This window comes from Nannospalax galili, unplaced genomic scaffold, assembly GCF_000622305.1.
Source record: "Nannospalax galili isolate Female #2095 unplaced genomic scaffold, S.galili_v1.0 scaffold1619, whole genome shotgun sequence".
NCBI lineage: Eukaryota > Metazoa > Chordata > Mammalia > Rodentia > Spalacidae > Nannospalax > Nannospalax galili.
This window is the reverse complement of record NW_008342739.1, coordinates 751,711-770,046: the sequence shown is the minus strand read 5'-3', so window position 1 is coordinate 770,046 and position 18,336 is coordinate 751,711. Positions and strand designations below refer to the sequence as shown.

At 42.6% G+C, this 18,336-nt stretch overlaps 1 protein-coding gene across 1 annotated transcript in view; it reads left to right on the top strand.

Annotated features, from left to right (window-relative positions):
• Heatr5a (HEAT repeat containing 5A) overlaps positions 1–18,336 on the top strand; it is a gene marked incomplete at its 5' end in the record, with an annotated part of 82,101 nt that overhangs the window by 38,254 nt on the left and 25,511 nt on the right. Inside the window, 6 exons of the mRNA XM_029566290.1 lie at positions 302–481; positions 7,898–8,128; positions 8,975–9,156; positions 10,478–10,546; positions 13,837–14,016; positions 16,723–16,945. Coding sequence (XP_029422150.1) covers positions 302–481; positions 7,898–8,128; positions 8,975–9,156; positions 10,478–10,546; positions 13,837–14,016; positions 16,723–16,945 — 1,065 coding nt within the window. The remainder of the gene's footprint in view (positions 1–301; positions 482–7,897; positions 8,129–8,974; positions 9,157–10,477; positions 10,547–13,836; positions 14,017–16,722; positions 16,946–18,336) is intronic.

The window sequence follows — 18,336 nt, the reverse complement described above, 5'->3', positions numbered from 1 at the left end:
AAGAGGCTGTCAGATCCCCTGGAACTGGAGTTACGGACAGTTGTTAGCTGCCATGTGGGTGCTGGGATTCAAATCCGGGTTTTCTGCAAGAATAGTCAGTGTTCTTAACTGCTGAGCCATCTCTCCAGCCCCCAATGTTGCATTTTTTAAATGACTGTACAGGGTCATAAATAATCCTAAAGGTCAACTGTGAATTTAGATCAACTGCAGTAGATCGAGGCACAGTGCTTGGGCTAAGCCTTTAAAGTACATTGACGTGATACCTCTCCTATGGCAGCTTCGTTCTGTTTCTTCTCGTCAGACGCTGACATCAGAGAAGTGGGCCTTGAAGGGGCATTGCTGATCTTACTAGACAGAGAGACAGATCAGAATCTATGCCGTGACATCAGAGAGACTCTAAACCACATGCTCACATCTGTGGCCGTGCAAAAGCTTTCCCTTTGGCTAAAGCTTTGTAAAGATGTGCTTGCTGCGTCAGCTGGTAAGTAAGGGAATTGCCAGTTGAAATGGTAAAATTGAAAGGGAAAATCTGGTTTGAAATTGTTTGCCATGGACAACTCTGTAGTAATGTTTGCCTGAATTGTAACTGTGTAGTCACTGCTCTCTTCAAATGAAGAGTCTACTTCTAGTGTCTTCAAATTCTCTTTAATTTTGAACAGTATAAATCTAACACTGAGGCTGATTTTTTTTTTTTTAAGATTTTATGTGTGAGTGTGTAAGTGTGCATGTATGCAGTGCCCATGGCAGCCAGATAGGGCATCAGATTCCCTGGAACTGGAATTACAAATGGTTGTTAGACACTATGTGGGTACTGAGAACCAGACCTGGGTCCTCTGCAAGAGCCCTCTCCTGTCTTGATTTTTGAAACATGGTCTCAGGTACACTAGGGCCTGAACTGACTGGGGAGCCACTCAGAATGACCTTGAAATACTCATCTGCCTCCACCTCCCAAGTGGGTTACAGGAGTGTACCACCACACCCAGCTCTTCTGTAGCAAACCCATTAAAAGGTAGTTATTCATGCTATAAAATGTATAATTTAGTTACTCCATTTCTTCACATGTATAATAAATGTTTGAGAGATTGCTACAAATTGGCATAAAAGAAAACTTACCTTAACTGACATTTTGTGGCACTGAAGGCCTTGTACATCCTAGGCAAGTGCTATGCACTAAACTAATATCAGTACCCCAAAAGTTGATTTTGGAGCAGTCTGGTCATTCCACACTTAATAATGTTAATTTCAAATAGTGTTAGATGACCAACGTGGTGGTGCATGCCTGTGATCCCAGCATGTGAGAGGTACAGGCAGGCAGATCTGGAGTTCAAACCAGTCTCAAGTCTCAACTACATAATGAGTTCAGTGCCAGCCTGGGCTACATGAGACTAGCTCAAACAAACAAAATGAATTAAAGGTTATTAAAAAATTATATTATTTGCCTAGTGTGTTTACCTAATACAAGGTAATGGTTAGTAAGATTGTGTTTTTGAGGTCCTAAAATGTATATCCTTAATTTAAGAGAAAATAAGTCAGAGGAAGACAAAATATAGAAACTAATTTCATTTCAGGCAAAGAATGTTTCATCAGACTTAATCCCTTAACCCATCCTATGAATAGACAGTATTATTCCATTTTACAGAAGAGACATCAGGCTTGGCGAGAGGAGTAGCTTACCTAAAGACAGATTCAAGTCTTAATTCTGCTTAACTTTAAGATCCATGGACTTTGCCTTTAATTCCAGCACTGGGGAGGTAGAAACAGCCAGATCTCTGTGAGTTTAAAGTTAGCCTGGTCTACTTAATGAGTTCCAGGCCAGCCAGTGCTGTATAGTGAGACCCTAACTTAAAAAATAACAAATAAATAAATAAATAAATAAATAAATAAAGTTTCAGTAGCTCTAGATTTATTTGTGTCTGTGGTGTAAGTCCTGTGCGCTTCCTAGTGTTTTATTTCATTTTGTCTACTTTGACTTCTTAGTGGTCCTCCTCCTTTCCAGCGGTCTACACCAGCTTCTTAAACCAGGCTCTGCTGTTTCTTTCTGTAATGCTCTTCTGTCTACAACTGTGTACTACTCAAGACTTAGTGAAGCCCTCTCCTTTCAAAGAAAATGGACCTCTAGCTGGGATATAGTTCAGTGATAGAGCATTTGCCTGACATTTTCAAGACCTTATGTTCAGACCCCAGGAATCAATCATTCTATCCATCCATCCATGCATCCATCCATCCATCCATCCATCCATCCATCCATCCATCCAAAAACAATTCGCCTGTACCCTGTAGAAGTAGGAAGTTCAATATTATCTTCAGTTACATAGCAAATTCATCATCAGCCTGGGATACATGAGACCTCATCTCAGAAAACTTAGAAAGTTTGGGGGTGATGGAGAGATGACTCAGAGGTTAAGAGCACAGTCTCAAGGGATCTGGTGCCCTCTTCAGGCCTTTGCGGGCATTTCACGCACAGGTGCACTTACATGCAAGGAAAACATACATATTTTTTAAAAAAGAAAAACATAGCTGGATGTGGTGGCACACACCTTTAGTCCCAACACTTGGGAGACAGAGTCAGGCAGATCTCCGTGAGATTGAGGCCAGCCTGGTCTACACGGAAAGTTCCAGGGCAGTTGAGGCTACAGGGAGATGCTGTCTCCAAAACAAAATGAAAACTTTAAAAAAAGTTTAATATATAGTTAGACTGATTAGATTTTTCTAGTATCTGTCTTATTTAATTTTTTTTTCCTGCTCCTTCTGCCTCTACATCCTGAGTAGGATGGTAAGCATACGCCATTATGCCCAGCTCTTTTTTTTTTAATTCACAGTTGTGTGCCCTGAGGGTGCCGACTCAGTTTTATTTTGTCATTTACATTTTATTTTGTTTGCTTCTGGGACCTCCATGACTGAAAACTCGAAAGAGAGGTATCCAAATGAGACACTGATTTTCATTTAATAACCCATGGCTTCTAGGAACAACGTATCCAGCTATGCAGGACACTTCCATTCAAACTCCACACACACACACACACACTTTACTCATACTGTAGCTATACTGTGTATGTGTGTATGCATATACATATATGTATGTACAATAGTAAAACTCATTTCCAAGGACACATTAAAAAGAGCATTCACAGCCGGCATGGTGGCCCACGCCTTTAATCCCAGCACTTGGGAGGCAGAGGCAGGTGGATCTCTGTGAGTTCAAGGCCAGCCTGGTCTACACAGCAAGTTCCACACCAGTTGGGGCTACAGGGAGACCTTGTCTCAAAAAGACCAAAAAAAGAGCATTCACAGCTGGAGAGATGGCTCAGCGGTTAAGAACACTGGCTGTTCTTGCAGAAGACCTGGGTTCACATCCCAGCACCCACATGGCACCTAACAAGTATCCATAACTCCAGTCCCAGGGGATCCGACAGCCTCTTCTGACCTCTGCAGGCATTGCACGACATGGGTGCACTTAACCTACATGCAGGCAATACATGCATACACATAAAATAAAAATAAATAAATAAAATTTTTAAAAAAGAGCGTTCACCATGTATATGTATATTCTCCATAATATATGTATATGTATATTTCCATGATGTATATTCTTCATGATATATATAGCATATGTATATTCTCTATGATATATGTATATGCTCCATGATATATGTATATTTATATGCTCCATGATATATATATGTATAGTCTTCATAATATATGTATATGTATATTCTCCATGATACATATATGTATATTCTCCCACCTCTACTTTCAGTCTTCATGTGTCCTAGTCTCTCCTCCCCCTCCCCCTGTCCCATGAGACCTCTCTGGCTTCCTGGGCTCTGTAGACACTTGGATTATATTCAGACGTCCTCCCCTATCTGCACTTTCCCATAGCCCACCCCTCTCACCGCATTTCATGCATTCTATCATATATGTCAGGGCCTGTTGAGCCTAGTTTGTGTCCCCAAATGTCCCTTGGTGTGAGTCCACCCTCTGGAGCCTGGTCAACTAGCCAGCATCACCCCCTTAAAGAATAACAACTCTAGCCAGGCGTGGTGGCACACGCCTTTAATCCCAGCACTCGGGAGGCAGAGGCAGGTGGATCTCTGTGAGTTCAAGGCCAGCCTGGTCTACACAGTGAGTTCCAGGACAGCTGGGGCTACAGAGAGACCCTGCCTCAAAAAGACAAAAAAACAAAACGACTCTCCCTGTCCCAGTAGCCATCATTTGCCAGTGGTTCTTCAGCTAAGGTCGGGGTTTCTTACCCATCTCCCCCTTTTATGCTGGGTTTTGTCTGGTTTGAACTTGCTTGGGGTCTTGTGTGTGCTGTCACTGACTGGAAAACTCCAGTTTCCTGTGTCAGCCACCACCCCTGGCCCTTACAGGTTTTCCGCCCCCTCCTTCACAATGGTCCCTGAGCCCTGGATGGCAGAGGTTTGATGTAGGTGTCCTCCCCAGGGACAAGCTCTCTGCAGTCTCTTACTCTGTGCACTCTGCACTGTGGCCGATTGTAGCTTTCTGAGTTAATCACCGTCTGTTACATGAGGAGGCTTTGCTGGAGAGATGCCCCTGTTCCACTGTGTTCCATGAGCCTTTGGTATAGAGGTTGCATTGTAGATGTGTCACTTAGGGCTGAACAATTCATTGACATTATTCTCTGTGTTTGACCAGGTGTGGAATTCTCTAAGTGTCTCCATCTGTTGCAAAAAAGAAACTTTGATGAGTGGTGGGAGGTACACTTCTGTAAATATAAGGATACGTATTTAGAATACAGTAAGAAATTATGTTGGTCTAGGGAAGTGACAAAAGTAGGTTTTTCTCTAGGATCTGTGACCACTCCAGCCATGTGTATTTGGCTATGTTTACAGTACTACAGGAGTTCCCTCCCATTGAGTGGGCCATAAGTCCACTTAGATAGCTATTGACTGTCCCCAAGATAAGAGTGCCACTACTGCACCAGTAAAGACAGTTTGCTGGACCAGTCAGTGTGTTTAATTGTGTTTATTAGGGTTTACAGCGAGGTAGAACCATTGATTGGTTTCTCCCTTGGCAGATAGCATAACATTCTCGGATAACTGAGAGCTAGTCTTCACAGAGGAGGCTTCTAGGTCCATCCAGTTCTATTACTCCAAGTCCTGGGCCTGAAGTAAGTCCTATCTTCAGCAAAGGGGTCTTACCTTCACGTTCCTGAGGGCAATCAAGACCTTCAACAATAGCCTATGTTATTCTTGGAGTCTCTTGGACTACCCTGACCAACAACTCAAAGGAGTTTTCTCCTGCCTGGCACTGTGTTATGTAGCCTTGAGCTATACACATGCATTCGTGTGTGTGTGTGTGTGTGTGTGTGTGTGTGTGTGTGTGTACGTGTGGTATGCATATTTTTCAGTAGGCTTTTGAACTCATACATTTCCCTTCATTTCCCTGGCTCCTGTGGTTACATCAGGATATATACTCATATCTAAAGAGTTGGAGCTAAGATCCACAAATGAAAGAGAACATCCATTGCTTGTCTTCCTGATTTCTGTGTTATTCACTAGTATAACAGCCTCTAGTTCCACCTATTTACCGGTAATTTCATTTTTCTTTACCTCTCAGTAGGTACCACATTTTCATTATCCATTTGTCAGTTGAGGGACACTTAGGTTGTCTCCATTTTTTAGCTGTTGTGAAAAAAGCAGCGCAAACCTGGCTGCGCAGGTATCTCTATAGTAGGATGAGTCCTTTCAGTATATGTCAAGTACCAGATGATATAGTAGATTTATTTCACTTTTTTAAGCGTTCTCCACACTGATGTCCACAGTGGTTGCACTGAGTCCCGTCATTTTGTTGGTTTTGCAGTGTGGGGCCGTTTCCTCTTCTCTCTCTTATCTATTCTAGCATGATTTATTCTTTTGTATGGCTTCATGGATGGATTTGCTTCTCTCTTCAATTCAGATGATTCCTTCAAGTATCTTCTGTACAGCTGGCTTGGTGGTCATAGTTTCCTTTAGCCTACTTTTAGATTTGAAAGTTTCTGTTTCTGCATCAGTACAACGGACAGCTTTGCTGAGGATAGACGTCTAGGGTGGCAGTGACTGTCCTTCAGAACTTGGCAGACATGCTTCCGGCCCTTCTAGCTTGACACTGTCAGTCGGCAGGTGTGCTGTTGTTTTCATGGGCCCTTACATACGACTTGCCTTTGTGTGGGACTTGGTTCTCTGTTGTTGCTTTCAGTATACTTTCTTTGTTCTGTTTATTTAGGGTTTTAATTGCAATGTGATGGGAGGGGAGATTCTTCTAGTCTTGTCTGTTTGGAGTACTAAATGCCTCCTGCATCTAGATTGGCATTTCTTTCCTTAGCTCTGGGAAATTTTCTTATGGTTCTTCTGAAAATGTCTTCTATAGCTTTTGAACAATATGTATTGATTTGCCCATGATTGACACATGTGGTCTTTTCAGAGTGTCTCATGTATCTCAGAGTCCCATTCATAATTACTAGTGGTTTTGTCTTTGTCTTTCTTGGGCTGGTCTAGTTCCTCCACCTCGTCTTCAAGCTCAGATTTCACCCTCTCCTTGATGCATCTTAGTGATGCAACTTTCCATGGAGCTTTTTATTTTACTATGTTTTTCTTTTTTTAATATTTTATTATTTTTATTTTATGTGAATTCTTGTATTACCTGCATGTAGGTAAGTGCACTCGTGTCGTGCAGTGCCCACAGAGGACAGAAGAGGCTGTTGGATCCCCTGGAACTGGAGTCAAGGACAGTTATTAGCCGCCATGTGGGTGCTGGGATGTGAACCCTGGTCTTCTGCAGAACAGCCAGTGTTCCTAACTGCTGAGCTGTCTCTCCAGCCCCTTTACTATGTTTTTCATTTCCCACATTTGAGATTGGTTTTTGTTCAGTGTTTTTACCTCTTTGTTGAGTATCTGTGCCGCTGCCTTATTTCATAGGCCATTGTGCTCTTGATTGGGAGCTTGTTTTCTCTTTGATGTCTTTGAACTACTTGAAGTCAGTATTTTGAGCTCTGCATCTTAGATCGCACCTGCCTTGCTCTCACTGGATGTTTTCTATAGTATTGGTGATTTTTAGAGGAACTGCCTTGGTTTTTCTTGTCTCTTGTATTACTGAACTGGTATTTATACATCGGGTTATTTTGTTGCTTGTGGGGGTTTTGTTTTTGCTTGTTTGTGTTGTTTGTGTATGGACTGTATTCTTTGAAGTGTTTAGCTGGGACTTGGATGTGGTAAATTTCAGTTGTTCTGAAAGTAGTTCCCCAGCCTAGGACCTCAGTGCAGGGTTTAACTCTGTGTTATATCCTGAGTGGAATAGTGACTGCAAGAGCAATCACAGCTGCTGGATATTTCAATGCAAATGTTGTTCTAGCCCATTAGGAACAGAGCTCCATACACACACCCACACCAGTGTGCCACACTCATGGTCTGTTGGAGAATTTTGTATTTCATCAAGTATAGCCATTCACATGCAAGTGATTGACAATCACCCCGATAGCTGATGTTTTTATCATCATTATTATTTGGGGTGGGGGTTGTGCACATGCCATGGCACATGTGTGGAGACTGAAGGCTAGTTTTTAGGATTTGCTTCTCTCCTTTCCACCGTGGGTTCCCAGGGTTGAACTCAGATCGTCAGGCTTGCTTAGTAAGTGCTTTTACCTGCTGAGTCATTTCAAGGGTCCAGTATCTCATACTATATTTTCTTTTCACTTTGAATATAGTTTGTCATTTTTGACCTGGAGCAGCTCCCGTTGCATTTCCTTAAGATAATATAGTCCTGATTATGTTACTAACAAAAGGATGTGATTGACATAGTAATTCTAGTCTGCATTTGAAGTCACGTTCTGTGTTCTTTTACAGCTGTGTCTTCTAATCGATAGCAGTTACTTATGTTTTCTTTGATGACAATTTTACAGCTGTAGCTTGTGTGGATACAACGCAAGAGGAGGAAGGAAGTAAAGGCGATGATGCCTCGGTTCTGACCACCAGAAGCGACCAGAAACCCCACCCTTTCACCAGCCCGAGATGGGCCACTCGGGTCTTTGCTGCTGACTGTGTCTGCAGAGTGATTAACCAGTGTGAGCGTGCGGGCAGGGCACATTTGGACATTGCCTTAGCACAAGAAAGGAAGAAAAGAGATTCAAGAAGTAAGTGGCATGAGAAGAGCAGGTGATACGAGTAGAGCTCTGTCTGCAGTGGTTTTCACTTTAAAGGAGAACTGTAATATTGGCGACCTTACTCTACTTACTGACTGACCTGCTGCCTTCTTGCAGTGAACTCAATAAACTGCTAAAGACATAAAACAGTGTTCTTAGTATTCCAAATCAGTTTGGATGCTCACTCATAATGCTTATGTAAGCCATTGGTTACTACTTTTGTAATGTTTAAATGCATTTTTAATGATTAAGATTTCTTTTGTTCTTTGGGGGTTTTTTGGGGGGTTTTTTTAGTTTTTGTTTTTTTCTATATATAAGCTGGGAAGAAATGTCCCTGAGCCTAATTGAAAATGTTGCTGAAAACAAAATACAATGTGGAAAGTATATACCAACTATGACAAATTGTATTATGATGAAAGCTAAAAGACTTTTGCTGAGACAGCACCATCACTACATAACTATGTGAGCCTTTAAGACGGATAAATCCACAGCTTTCAAACAACTGAGTGTGCAGTATGTGGCTTGTGGATTTTGTTAAACTGGAGAGATGGCTCAGTGGTTAAGAGCACTGGCTGTTCTTACAGAGGACCTGGGTTCAATTCCCAGCACCCACATGGTGGCTAAAATTCTGTCCAGGATCCAATGCCCTCTTCTGACCTCCACGGCATTGCATGACATGGGTACACTGACATACATGCAGGCAATATACTCGTACACATAAAATAAAGATAAATAAAATTTTTTAAAGGGTAGGTTCTGAAATAAAAAGGAGAGAGCATTACCACTTACCGTAAATCTTAGTCTCACCACCTTTTTCTTGATTTTTAAATCTTGTAGGCGACTTCCTGGTGCTGCATCTCGCTGACCTAATTCGCATGGCTTTTATGGCTGCCACAGACCACAGCGACCAGCTCCGTCTTTCTGGCCTTGAAACACTGTTGGTTGTCATTCGGCGATTTGCAGCGACTGCAGAACCAGAGTTTCCAGGTCATGTGGTTCTGGAACAGTACCAAGCCAATGTAAGCGCTTTGTGCTAGAACCTTTCCAATGTCCCTAGTAAAGAACACTGGTGAGGTCTGTGAAACTGCGGTCTCACCTCTCGGTTCATAACGGCTGTCTCTTCTAACACATGGCCCTTTGTAGCACTGCACAGAAAATAATCTAATAGTGTTTTCGGTCTCACCTCTCGGTTCATAACGGCTGTCTCTTCTAACACATGGCCCTTTTTAGCACTGCACAGAAAATCTAATAGTGTTTGACAAAGCTTCAGGTGAAAGTAAAATGGTACATAAGTGGGTGTTCTATAGCCTTAAGGATTTATTTTCATAATTAAAACCTTTTAAATTTGCAGGAATAGAGGACTTTAGTAGAAAAGTCTTTCACAAAACGTCTGAATAGGCAACGTAACAATAAGTATTCGTGCTGCATGGTCTAACTTCATCACTCCTAAACTAGAATGTTATGTGTGACTGCCATGATTTCCTTTTAGATTTAGGAAAAGATCCATTTCTACTGCTGGTTCTGTAATCTTTTTAACCAGTTTTTCACTAATCCAAGGTTCAAAGTGCAATCATTGCCTGTCTTGAATCCACCAACGCTGTTCATCGAAAGCTGCCTTTCTCTTGATTGAGAGGCAGCTTGTGATACCGGCAAGTAAGGAAAGCAGTCCAGCAGCTTGCCGGCCCTCTCCCACGTCTCTCTAGGAGATAGAGCCAGGGCACTTAGAGAGACAGCAGAAGGAAAGGCTGAAGCGCACTTGTCATGTTAGAATAAACACTGTAATTCACCTTAATTAAGCAAGTGCCAAAAGTGGATATCAGGCAGAGAAAGGAAAATTATTGTAAGGATCTCATAACTGGCCCTGCATCCTTCAACACTGACTGTATGTGCATTTCTCTAAGCATGAACATAATCCTCTGAGCACCGAAGTCCAGATAGAGAGGTAGTGCCTTTTTAGCAGAAGTCCTGAGTGTTTTCGTTATCTCCCTGTGGACCCCTGGAGCCACACAAGTGTTGTTAGCGCCAAAGCAACCGCATGGACTAAGAATTGGGAAGAGATGCTTCATCAAAAGAAAATCCATGGTGCCAGTATCGTTTTTAAAAAGGGCGGGGGTAGGAGGTGGCGCACACTTTTGATCCCAGCACTCAAGGCAAAGGCAGGTGGATGTCTGTGAGTTCCAGGCCAGTTAGGTTTATATAGTGAGATCCTGACTTTAAAAAAAAGATACAGAGCAGGGAGAAATCACGGCAGCCCATCATGCCGATTAGTAACAAATAGTCACATTAGATAGAACTATGTTCTTCTCATTGATGTCTGATGAGTGGTGTAATTCCTGTCAGGTCGGAGCAGCTCTTAGACCAGCCTTCACGTTAGACACACCGCCTGATGTCACTGCCAAAGCATGTCAGGTAAGTCAAAGCTTAAGAAGTGATCTTTGAAGTGAGACATGGTTGTTCATACCTGTAATCCCAGCCCTTGGGAGTCTGAGACAGGAGGACTACCATGAGTTCAACTAGCAAGGCTACAGACTGTGACCCTGAGCACAAATTTTTTAAAAGTAGTTCCAAGGTTCTTCTTCGTGGCTGTCTAATACTCCATCTCACTGTACAGCTTTCTCTCTCTCTTTTTTTTTTTTTTTTTTTTTTTGGTCTTTTTAAGATAGGGTCTCCCTGTAGCCCCAGCTGTCCTGGAGCTCACTATGTAGACCAGGCTGGCCTTGAACTCACAGAGATCCACCTGCCTCTGCCTCCCAAGTGCTGGGATTAAAGGTGTGTGCCACCATGCCTGGCCAGCCCTCTTTTTAAATATATTTTATTTAGTGACTGTGTTGCCTGCATGTATGTGAGTGCACCTGTGTCATGCAATGCCACGGAGGTCAGAAGAGGGCTTCGGATTCCCCTGGAACTGGAGTTTTCCCCTGGAATGGTTTGTAGCCGGGTCCTCTGCAAGAGCAGTCAGTGCTCTTAACCGCTGAGCCGTCTCTCCAGCCCCAGCCTTCTCTCTCTCTCTCTCTCTTTCTTTCTTTTTTTTTTCCTTTTTTTTTTTGAGTTAGGGTCTCCCTTGCAGCCCCAGCTGGGCTGAAACTTACTTTGTAGACCAGGCTGGCCTTGAACTCACAGAGATCTGCCTGCCTCTGCCTCTGGAGTGCTGGGATTAAAGGTGTGCGCCACCATACCCGGCAGCCTTCTCTTTAAATTGTAGGGGTCTTCCTACTTCTTTTTCACAGATGCATGGGGTCCTAATTCATGAGCATGCCATGTTTATCTGAATGGCTCCATGTCGATGGACATGTATGTTTTTATTTTCTCTTATACAAATACTGTGTAGGTCCTTTCATTGAATGCAAACGCATCTGTGGGATAAATTCTCCAAATTGAATTGATGAATCAAAGAGTGTGATACTGGCAGTGTGTGCTGATGTCTGTTCCCATAGTCTCAGCAACATTATGAGTTATCATACTTTTAGATTTTGATGAACTAAAAACTGTATCTCAAAAGAAGTTTGGTATTTCAAGCAAAGCTGAACATTTCTCTATATCCCTAAGAGCAATATGATACACAGCTGTAAACAGTTGCTTTCCTTGGAATAAGGTGTTAATACTCAGTAGCTAGCCCTGTATGTGACCTCAGGTGATTAAAAGCAGGACTGGCCTGAATAAATTAGTAGTAAACATAATGGGGAATCCAATCTTAGTCATTTCTTTCAGCTTTTCCTTTCATGGTTTCTAAACTCTGGTGTTCTGATGCTGCAGGTGTGTACAAGGCCTGGTGCGCATGCTAAGTGTGTGCTCTTACCACTGAGCTACATTCCCAGCACCTCACCTTTCTTTTACCAATTGAATTTAGGAAGTACTTGAGTGCCATCAATATTAAGGGAACTGGGGCTGGAGAGATAGCTCCACAGTTAAGTACAAGTTAGGTTCAAGTCCTAAGCACCCACATGGTGGCTAGCAACCATCTGTAACTCCAGTTCCAGGAGATCTGACACCCTATTCTGGCCTCTGTGGGCATTGCATGCATGTGCCCTTACATACATGCAGGCAAATCACTCGTACACATAAACTAAAATTAATAAAAGTCTTAAAGGAACTCCATTAATGTTGTACTGAGTCCCTAATTTATCACTTTATTATACGTGTTCTTGCTGTAAACTACTTAAAATCTTCGGAAATGAAATCAGTTCAGTAAATACAGGTATATAGAGATGCAGATGCTCTTTGCACTTACAGTGGGGTTATGTATCAATAAATCTGTCTTGGGGCCGGAGAGATGGCTCAGTGGTTAAAAGCACTGACTGCTCTTGCAGAGAATGCAGGTTTAATTCCCAGCACCCACGTGGCAGCTAACACACCTAACTCCAGTTCCATGGGATCTGATGCCCTCTTCTGGCCTCTGCGGCATTGTGCCACACGGGTGCACTTATGTTCATGCAGACAGTATAATCATACTCATAACATAACATAAATAAAATAAAATAATAAATTAAAATATTTTTTAAAAGTTTGGCTGGGCATGGTGGTACACACCTTTAATACCAGCACGCGGGAGGCAGAGGCAGGCAGATCTCTGTGAGTTCAAGGCCAGCCTGGTCTACATAGTGGGTTCTGGGCCAGCTGGGGCTACAGGGGTCAGACCCTGTCTCAAAAAGACCAAAAACAAAAAAAATCTGTCTTAAGCTAAAATATTGTAAGTAGAAAAGACATTTACTTGTGGAAACTGCCAGACATTGCACCTCAGCAACCTATTCCACCACAGGTCGGAAGTGCCTTCCCTGGTGGTGGTGTGGCTAAGTAGGAGCTCTGGCTCACCACCTCCACCCCATCCCAGGAGTATGTTAGCCTGGGAATACAGCTCCTCTGAGGCATATCACCCTTGTGCCGTTGGAACACTGGGAATTAGTGTCACAAGCCAGCTGCTTGCAGACAGGGGCAAAATATTTTCTCTAGAAAGAGAAATACCTCAGCAGCTGGACAAGCACAAGTAGCCTCTGATAATTTAGTAAACATAAGGCATTGCAGGTTTTCCCCGTTTGGTTTTTGAGTTTAAACTCCAGCTGGCCTTAAACTAGCCAAACCTGTCCTTAAACTCCTGCTTCTCCTGCCTCTGCTGACATGAGCCATGTGTCTGGCCCTGCAGTACAGAGCTAGTCATAGTTTGTTGTTACTGTTGTCTGGTCTGTTCTGTTTTTAGTTAAAAGTAGACTGTCATTAAAAGAATCAAAGTCTTCCTTGGGGGCTGGGAGTATATCTCAATAGAATACTCTCCTGGCATGTGTGAGGCTATGGGTTAAATTCCCAGCACCAAGAAAAATAAAAACTTCATTGGAGTTTTAAATGTTAGATGCTTTATCTTTTCATTAAGTCACATTAGTCACACAGTCTCTTAGTCTTAAATAATGAGATGAAATACTCAAGATTAGAGTGTTAATTAAAATGTTAATCCAGACGCTTATGGTTATGAATTTATAGCTTCATTTATCTGTATTAACAGCGTCTCACACTCTCCATCATAACCAGATGACACTATCGTCTTGCCAGCTTAGTCCACTTTTGACTGTTCATCAGCTGTGTTCTATTGGGTTTCTTGACAACAAGCTGGTTTCTGTGGCCAGATTCCTGGGAGTTGGGTGAACTCTGCTAAACTCACAAAGAAGAAATATGTAATTCTAAAATCTCACTTTTGGTCTTCTCGAAACCAGGTTTGCAGTGCCTGGATAGCAAGTGGAGTTGTAAGTGACCTTAGTGATCTCCGAAGAGTTCATCAATTGCTTGTTTCGTCATTAACAAAAATACAGGCTGGTAAAGAATCTCTAAGTCACCTGTATAATGAAAGTGCTTCTACCATGGAGATCTTAGCTGTTCTGAAAGCGTGGGCAGAGGTTGGTACTTTCAAAAATTATGGAAGCTATCAGTAAGCACCTTAGGCTGTAAAATAAAATTATGCAGGGAGTCTTTGGGGCTTGTTTTGTGCCTGTTTGCATTCATGTGCACACACCAAAGATTGAACCCAGGTCGATGGGCATGCTAGGCAAGGACTCTACCATTGAGCCACACCTTAGCCTTGGCTTTTGGAGGCAGGTCTCTTCATGTAGCTGAGACTGGCATTGAAATTGTGTTACTCCTGCATCCACCTCTCAAGTGCTCAGACCGCAGGCTCTGCCACAGGCCAGACATGAGATTTATTTATATATTGACACTGGACAAGCAGTCTGAAGAGTAAAGCAATGGCACTTATAAACCGAAGACTCTATAATAGCCAACAAAAGTCAACTTTTATTGAAGTCAGTTAGTTCTTGGATATAAGTATTGCTTGCGTGTACTTTTGGTTTTTTTTTTTTTTTTAAACATTCATTTACTGAATGTGGATGTGTGTGTACACATATGCAACAGCTTATTGTGGAAGTCAGAGGACAGCTTGAAGGAGTCAGCTTCTCCTGGATTGTGGGTCGCAAGGATCCAGCTCAGGTCATCAGGCTTGGCAACAAGTGTCTTTACCACTGAGCCAGTTCGCTGGCTCTACTTAAATATTTTTAATGCTTTTCATAGACTGATGTTTAAATAAGTGGCAATCATTTTCTTAGAAAAAAGAAATCTTGCCAGGCGTGGTGCTGCAGAGGCAGGCGGATCTCTGAGTTCAAGGCCAGCCTGGTCTACATAGTGAATTCCAGGACAGCTGGGGCTACAGGGAGACCCTGTCTCAAAAAGACCAAAAGAGAGAGAGAGAGAGAGAGAGAGAGAAGAAATCTTCTTGTGGCTGGAGAGATGGCTCAGCGGTTAAGAACACTGGTTGTTCTTTTACAGAAGCCCGGGGTTCGAATCCCAGCACCCACATGGCAGCTAACAACTGTCCATAACTCCAGCCCCAGGGGATCCGACAGCCTCTTCTGTCCTCCGCCTGACACAGGTGCACTTACCAACATGCAAGCAATACACGCATACACATAAAATAAAAATATTTTTAAAAAAGAAATCTTAGCACGGTGTGGTGGCACACGCCTTTAATCCCAGCACTTGGGAGGCAGAGGCAAGCAGATCCCTTGTGAGTTCAAGGCAAACCTTGTCTACAGAGTGAGTTCCAGGACAGCTGAGGCTACAGGGAGACCCTGTCTCAAAAATACCAAAAAAAAAAAAGCTTGTAGTAAAATGCTTGACTTTAATTTCCTAATGAGAAAGAAAGTTATATTTAGTTTATAATGGGATAATATAATTTACATATACCTGTCACACTTGGCTGACCAATCTTGGTTCATATGTTATTTTAATGAAAGTGTGTGAGAGTGTGTATGTGTGTGTGTGTGTGTGTGTGTGTGTGTGTGTGTGTGTGTACACTCAGGGCTGGGAATAAGGCTCTGTTGGTAGAGTGCTTGTCTAGCATGCATGAAGCCCTGGGTTCAATCCCTACTACTGCAAAAAGCTGGGTGTAATTGCACAAGCCTGTTATCCCAGTTCAAGTGAGGTTGAGATGGGAGGGTCTATAGGTCATCCTCAGCTACATAGCAAATTCAAGCCAGCCTGGTCTATATGAGCCCCTGGCTCATTTTAAATAATAGAAGAGGGGCTAGAGAGATGACTCAGTAGATAAGAGCACTGGATGCTGTTGCAGAGGACCTGGGCTCTCGTTCCCAGCACCCACATGGCGGCTAACACCTGTCCATAATTCCAGTTTTGGGGGATCTGACACCCTCTTCCTGACTTTGTGGGCATTGGATGCATGTGGTGCACATACATATATGCAGGCAAAACATATACATAAAATAAAAATAAATCAATTTTGGGGCCTGGAGAGATGGCTCAGCAGTTGAGAGTACTGGCTGCTCTTGCAGAGGACCCTGGTTCGATTCCCAACACCCACATGGCAGCTTATAGCCATCTATAACTCCAGTTCCAGGGGATCTGATGCCATCTTCTGAACTCCTGTCATGAGGCATTGCACGACACGAGTGTACTTACACGCAGACAACACATTCACACACATAAATTTAAAAAATAATAATTTTAAAATTAAAAAAAAAAAGAAATGGCTTTCTGTAGCCAAATGGTGGGATGGATCATGGGTCATAACCTGGAGTATGTTGTCTGTTGCTGTCATGGTTGTTGAAGTACCCAGTGGCAGCGTATTATTTACCAGGTATTTATTATCCCTGATGCTGTCATTGGAGATGATTTTTTAAAATATTTATTATTTTTACTTTATGTGTATACGTGTATGGCCTGCATGGAGGTAAGTGCACCCATGTCGTGCAGTGCCCACAGAGGACAGAAGAGGCTGTCAGATCCCCTGGAACTGTAGTTAAAGACAGTTGTTAGCCGCCATGTGGGTGCTGGGATTCAAACTCCGGTCTTCTGCAAGAACAACCAGTGTTAACTGCTGAGCCATCTCTCCAGCCCCCTGGAGATGATTTTACAAATCTTTTTACCCCGATTTTGTGTAGGTGGTTACACATACATGGCTTCTTGATGGCACAGTGCATTTCAAATTTCAAGTTCACTGTGCTCAAAGGAAAATCTGTCTGTAGGAAGACATCAGAATATTGTATCATACTCCAGATACAAGATTTTCCTACTTACAAATTAACTTTTAACAGGTCTACATAATTGCTGTACAAAGACATAAAATTCACAAACAAACCTTGAAGACTAGCACCTGTCCAGAAGAGAGTGTCACAAATGGGCCTCATCCACCTGACGGTCTCCTTGACTTAGTCCGCACAGACCTTGGCGCGCTAAGCACACTCTGGTTTGCTGCACTTCAAGATTTTGCTCTCTTAACTCTGCCTTCAGAATTTGCATCCCAACTTCCTGTTGAAGGTAAGGAAGAAAAACAATTCAACAAGTCCCAGAATGACAATAACTTGTATTCCAGAATTCCTCCCTTAGTATATAATACTTATCTGAAGTAGTCCCCCGGAACAATTTTTATTCATAGGACAAGCATTTAAGAGTTATGTCAGAAAAAAAGGGAAAAAAAGTTATGTCAGGGTAGGGGCTGAAGAGATGGTTCAGTGGTTAGAGCACTCGTTGCTTTTCCAGAGGGCCTGGGTTTGAATCTCGACACACACATGGTGGCCAACAGCTAACTCCAGTTACAGAGGATCTGACTCCCTGTTCTGGCCTCTGCAGGCATTGCATGACTTGGGTGCACTTTCATACATGCAGGCATAACACACATAAAATGAAAATTTTTTAAAATTGATTTTTAAAGAGTTGTACCAGGGTAGATAACCAGAAGTTTTTAGCTCCAAAGACCATAATCATCTCACCCAGAAGATAAGCTACTGCCAACCCTCTCCAACGTAGCTTTAGATCATTTTTTATGCCCGCCGGCAACATGCTTCTGTTTCGTCACACCCTTGGAACATAATGTATTACTTAACTGTTGCTAATCTAGTGGGTATAAAATAGTATTTTGGTGGGGGGGTCTTTTTGAAACAGGGTCTCCCTGTAGCCCCACCTGGCCTGGAACTCACAGAGATCCACCTGCCTCTGCCTACTGAGGGCTGGGATTAAAGGTGTGTATCACTATGCCCAGCAAAATAGTATTTAAAAAAAATTTTTTAAGTCTTTGTTTCTAAGTTGTGGCTATTTAAATTTCTTCTTCTATAAATATCCTAATCATAACATTTACCCAGTTTCTAGTTTATATCTGTCCTTTTTTTTTTTAACTTATTAATTCTCTTGTTTGGTTTTGCTCTTTTTATGCACGTGCGCTTTGTCTGTGTGTGTGTGTGTGTGTGTGTGTGTGAGTGTGTGTGCGTGTGTGTGTGCACATACATAGAGGACAGGCCAAAGGTGGGCTTTGGGTCTTGTCTTTGATCACTCTTAGTTTATTAACTGAGGCAGAGTCTCACTCACCCCAGAGCTCACCGATTCAGCTAGTCCACCTCGGCCCCTTTGCCCAGAGATCAGTCCCCACCTCTTGAGTGCTGGAACTACAGGTGGCTGCCATGCCCACCCAGCTTTTTGTGTGTGTGCTAGGTCCACACTCCAGTCCTCATACTTGGCATGGCATCTCCCCTGCCCCCATTAATTCTGTATGTGTAGATTTTAATATTGTTCCATGGTGGTACTTGACTTACACATACTTTGTCCCGGTCTATAACTTTTTAAAATATTTTAAAAATTAAGTTAACCAGTTACGTATGATTTGTATATTTATGTGTTATATGACATTTTTTCACTTAAGATCTATAAGCTTTGTA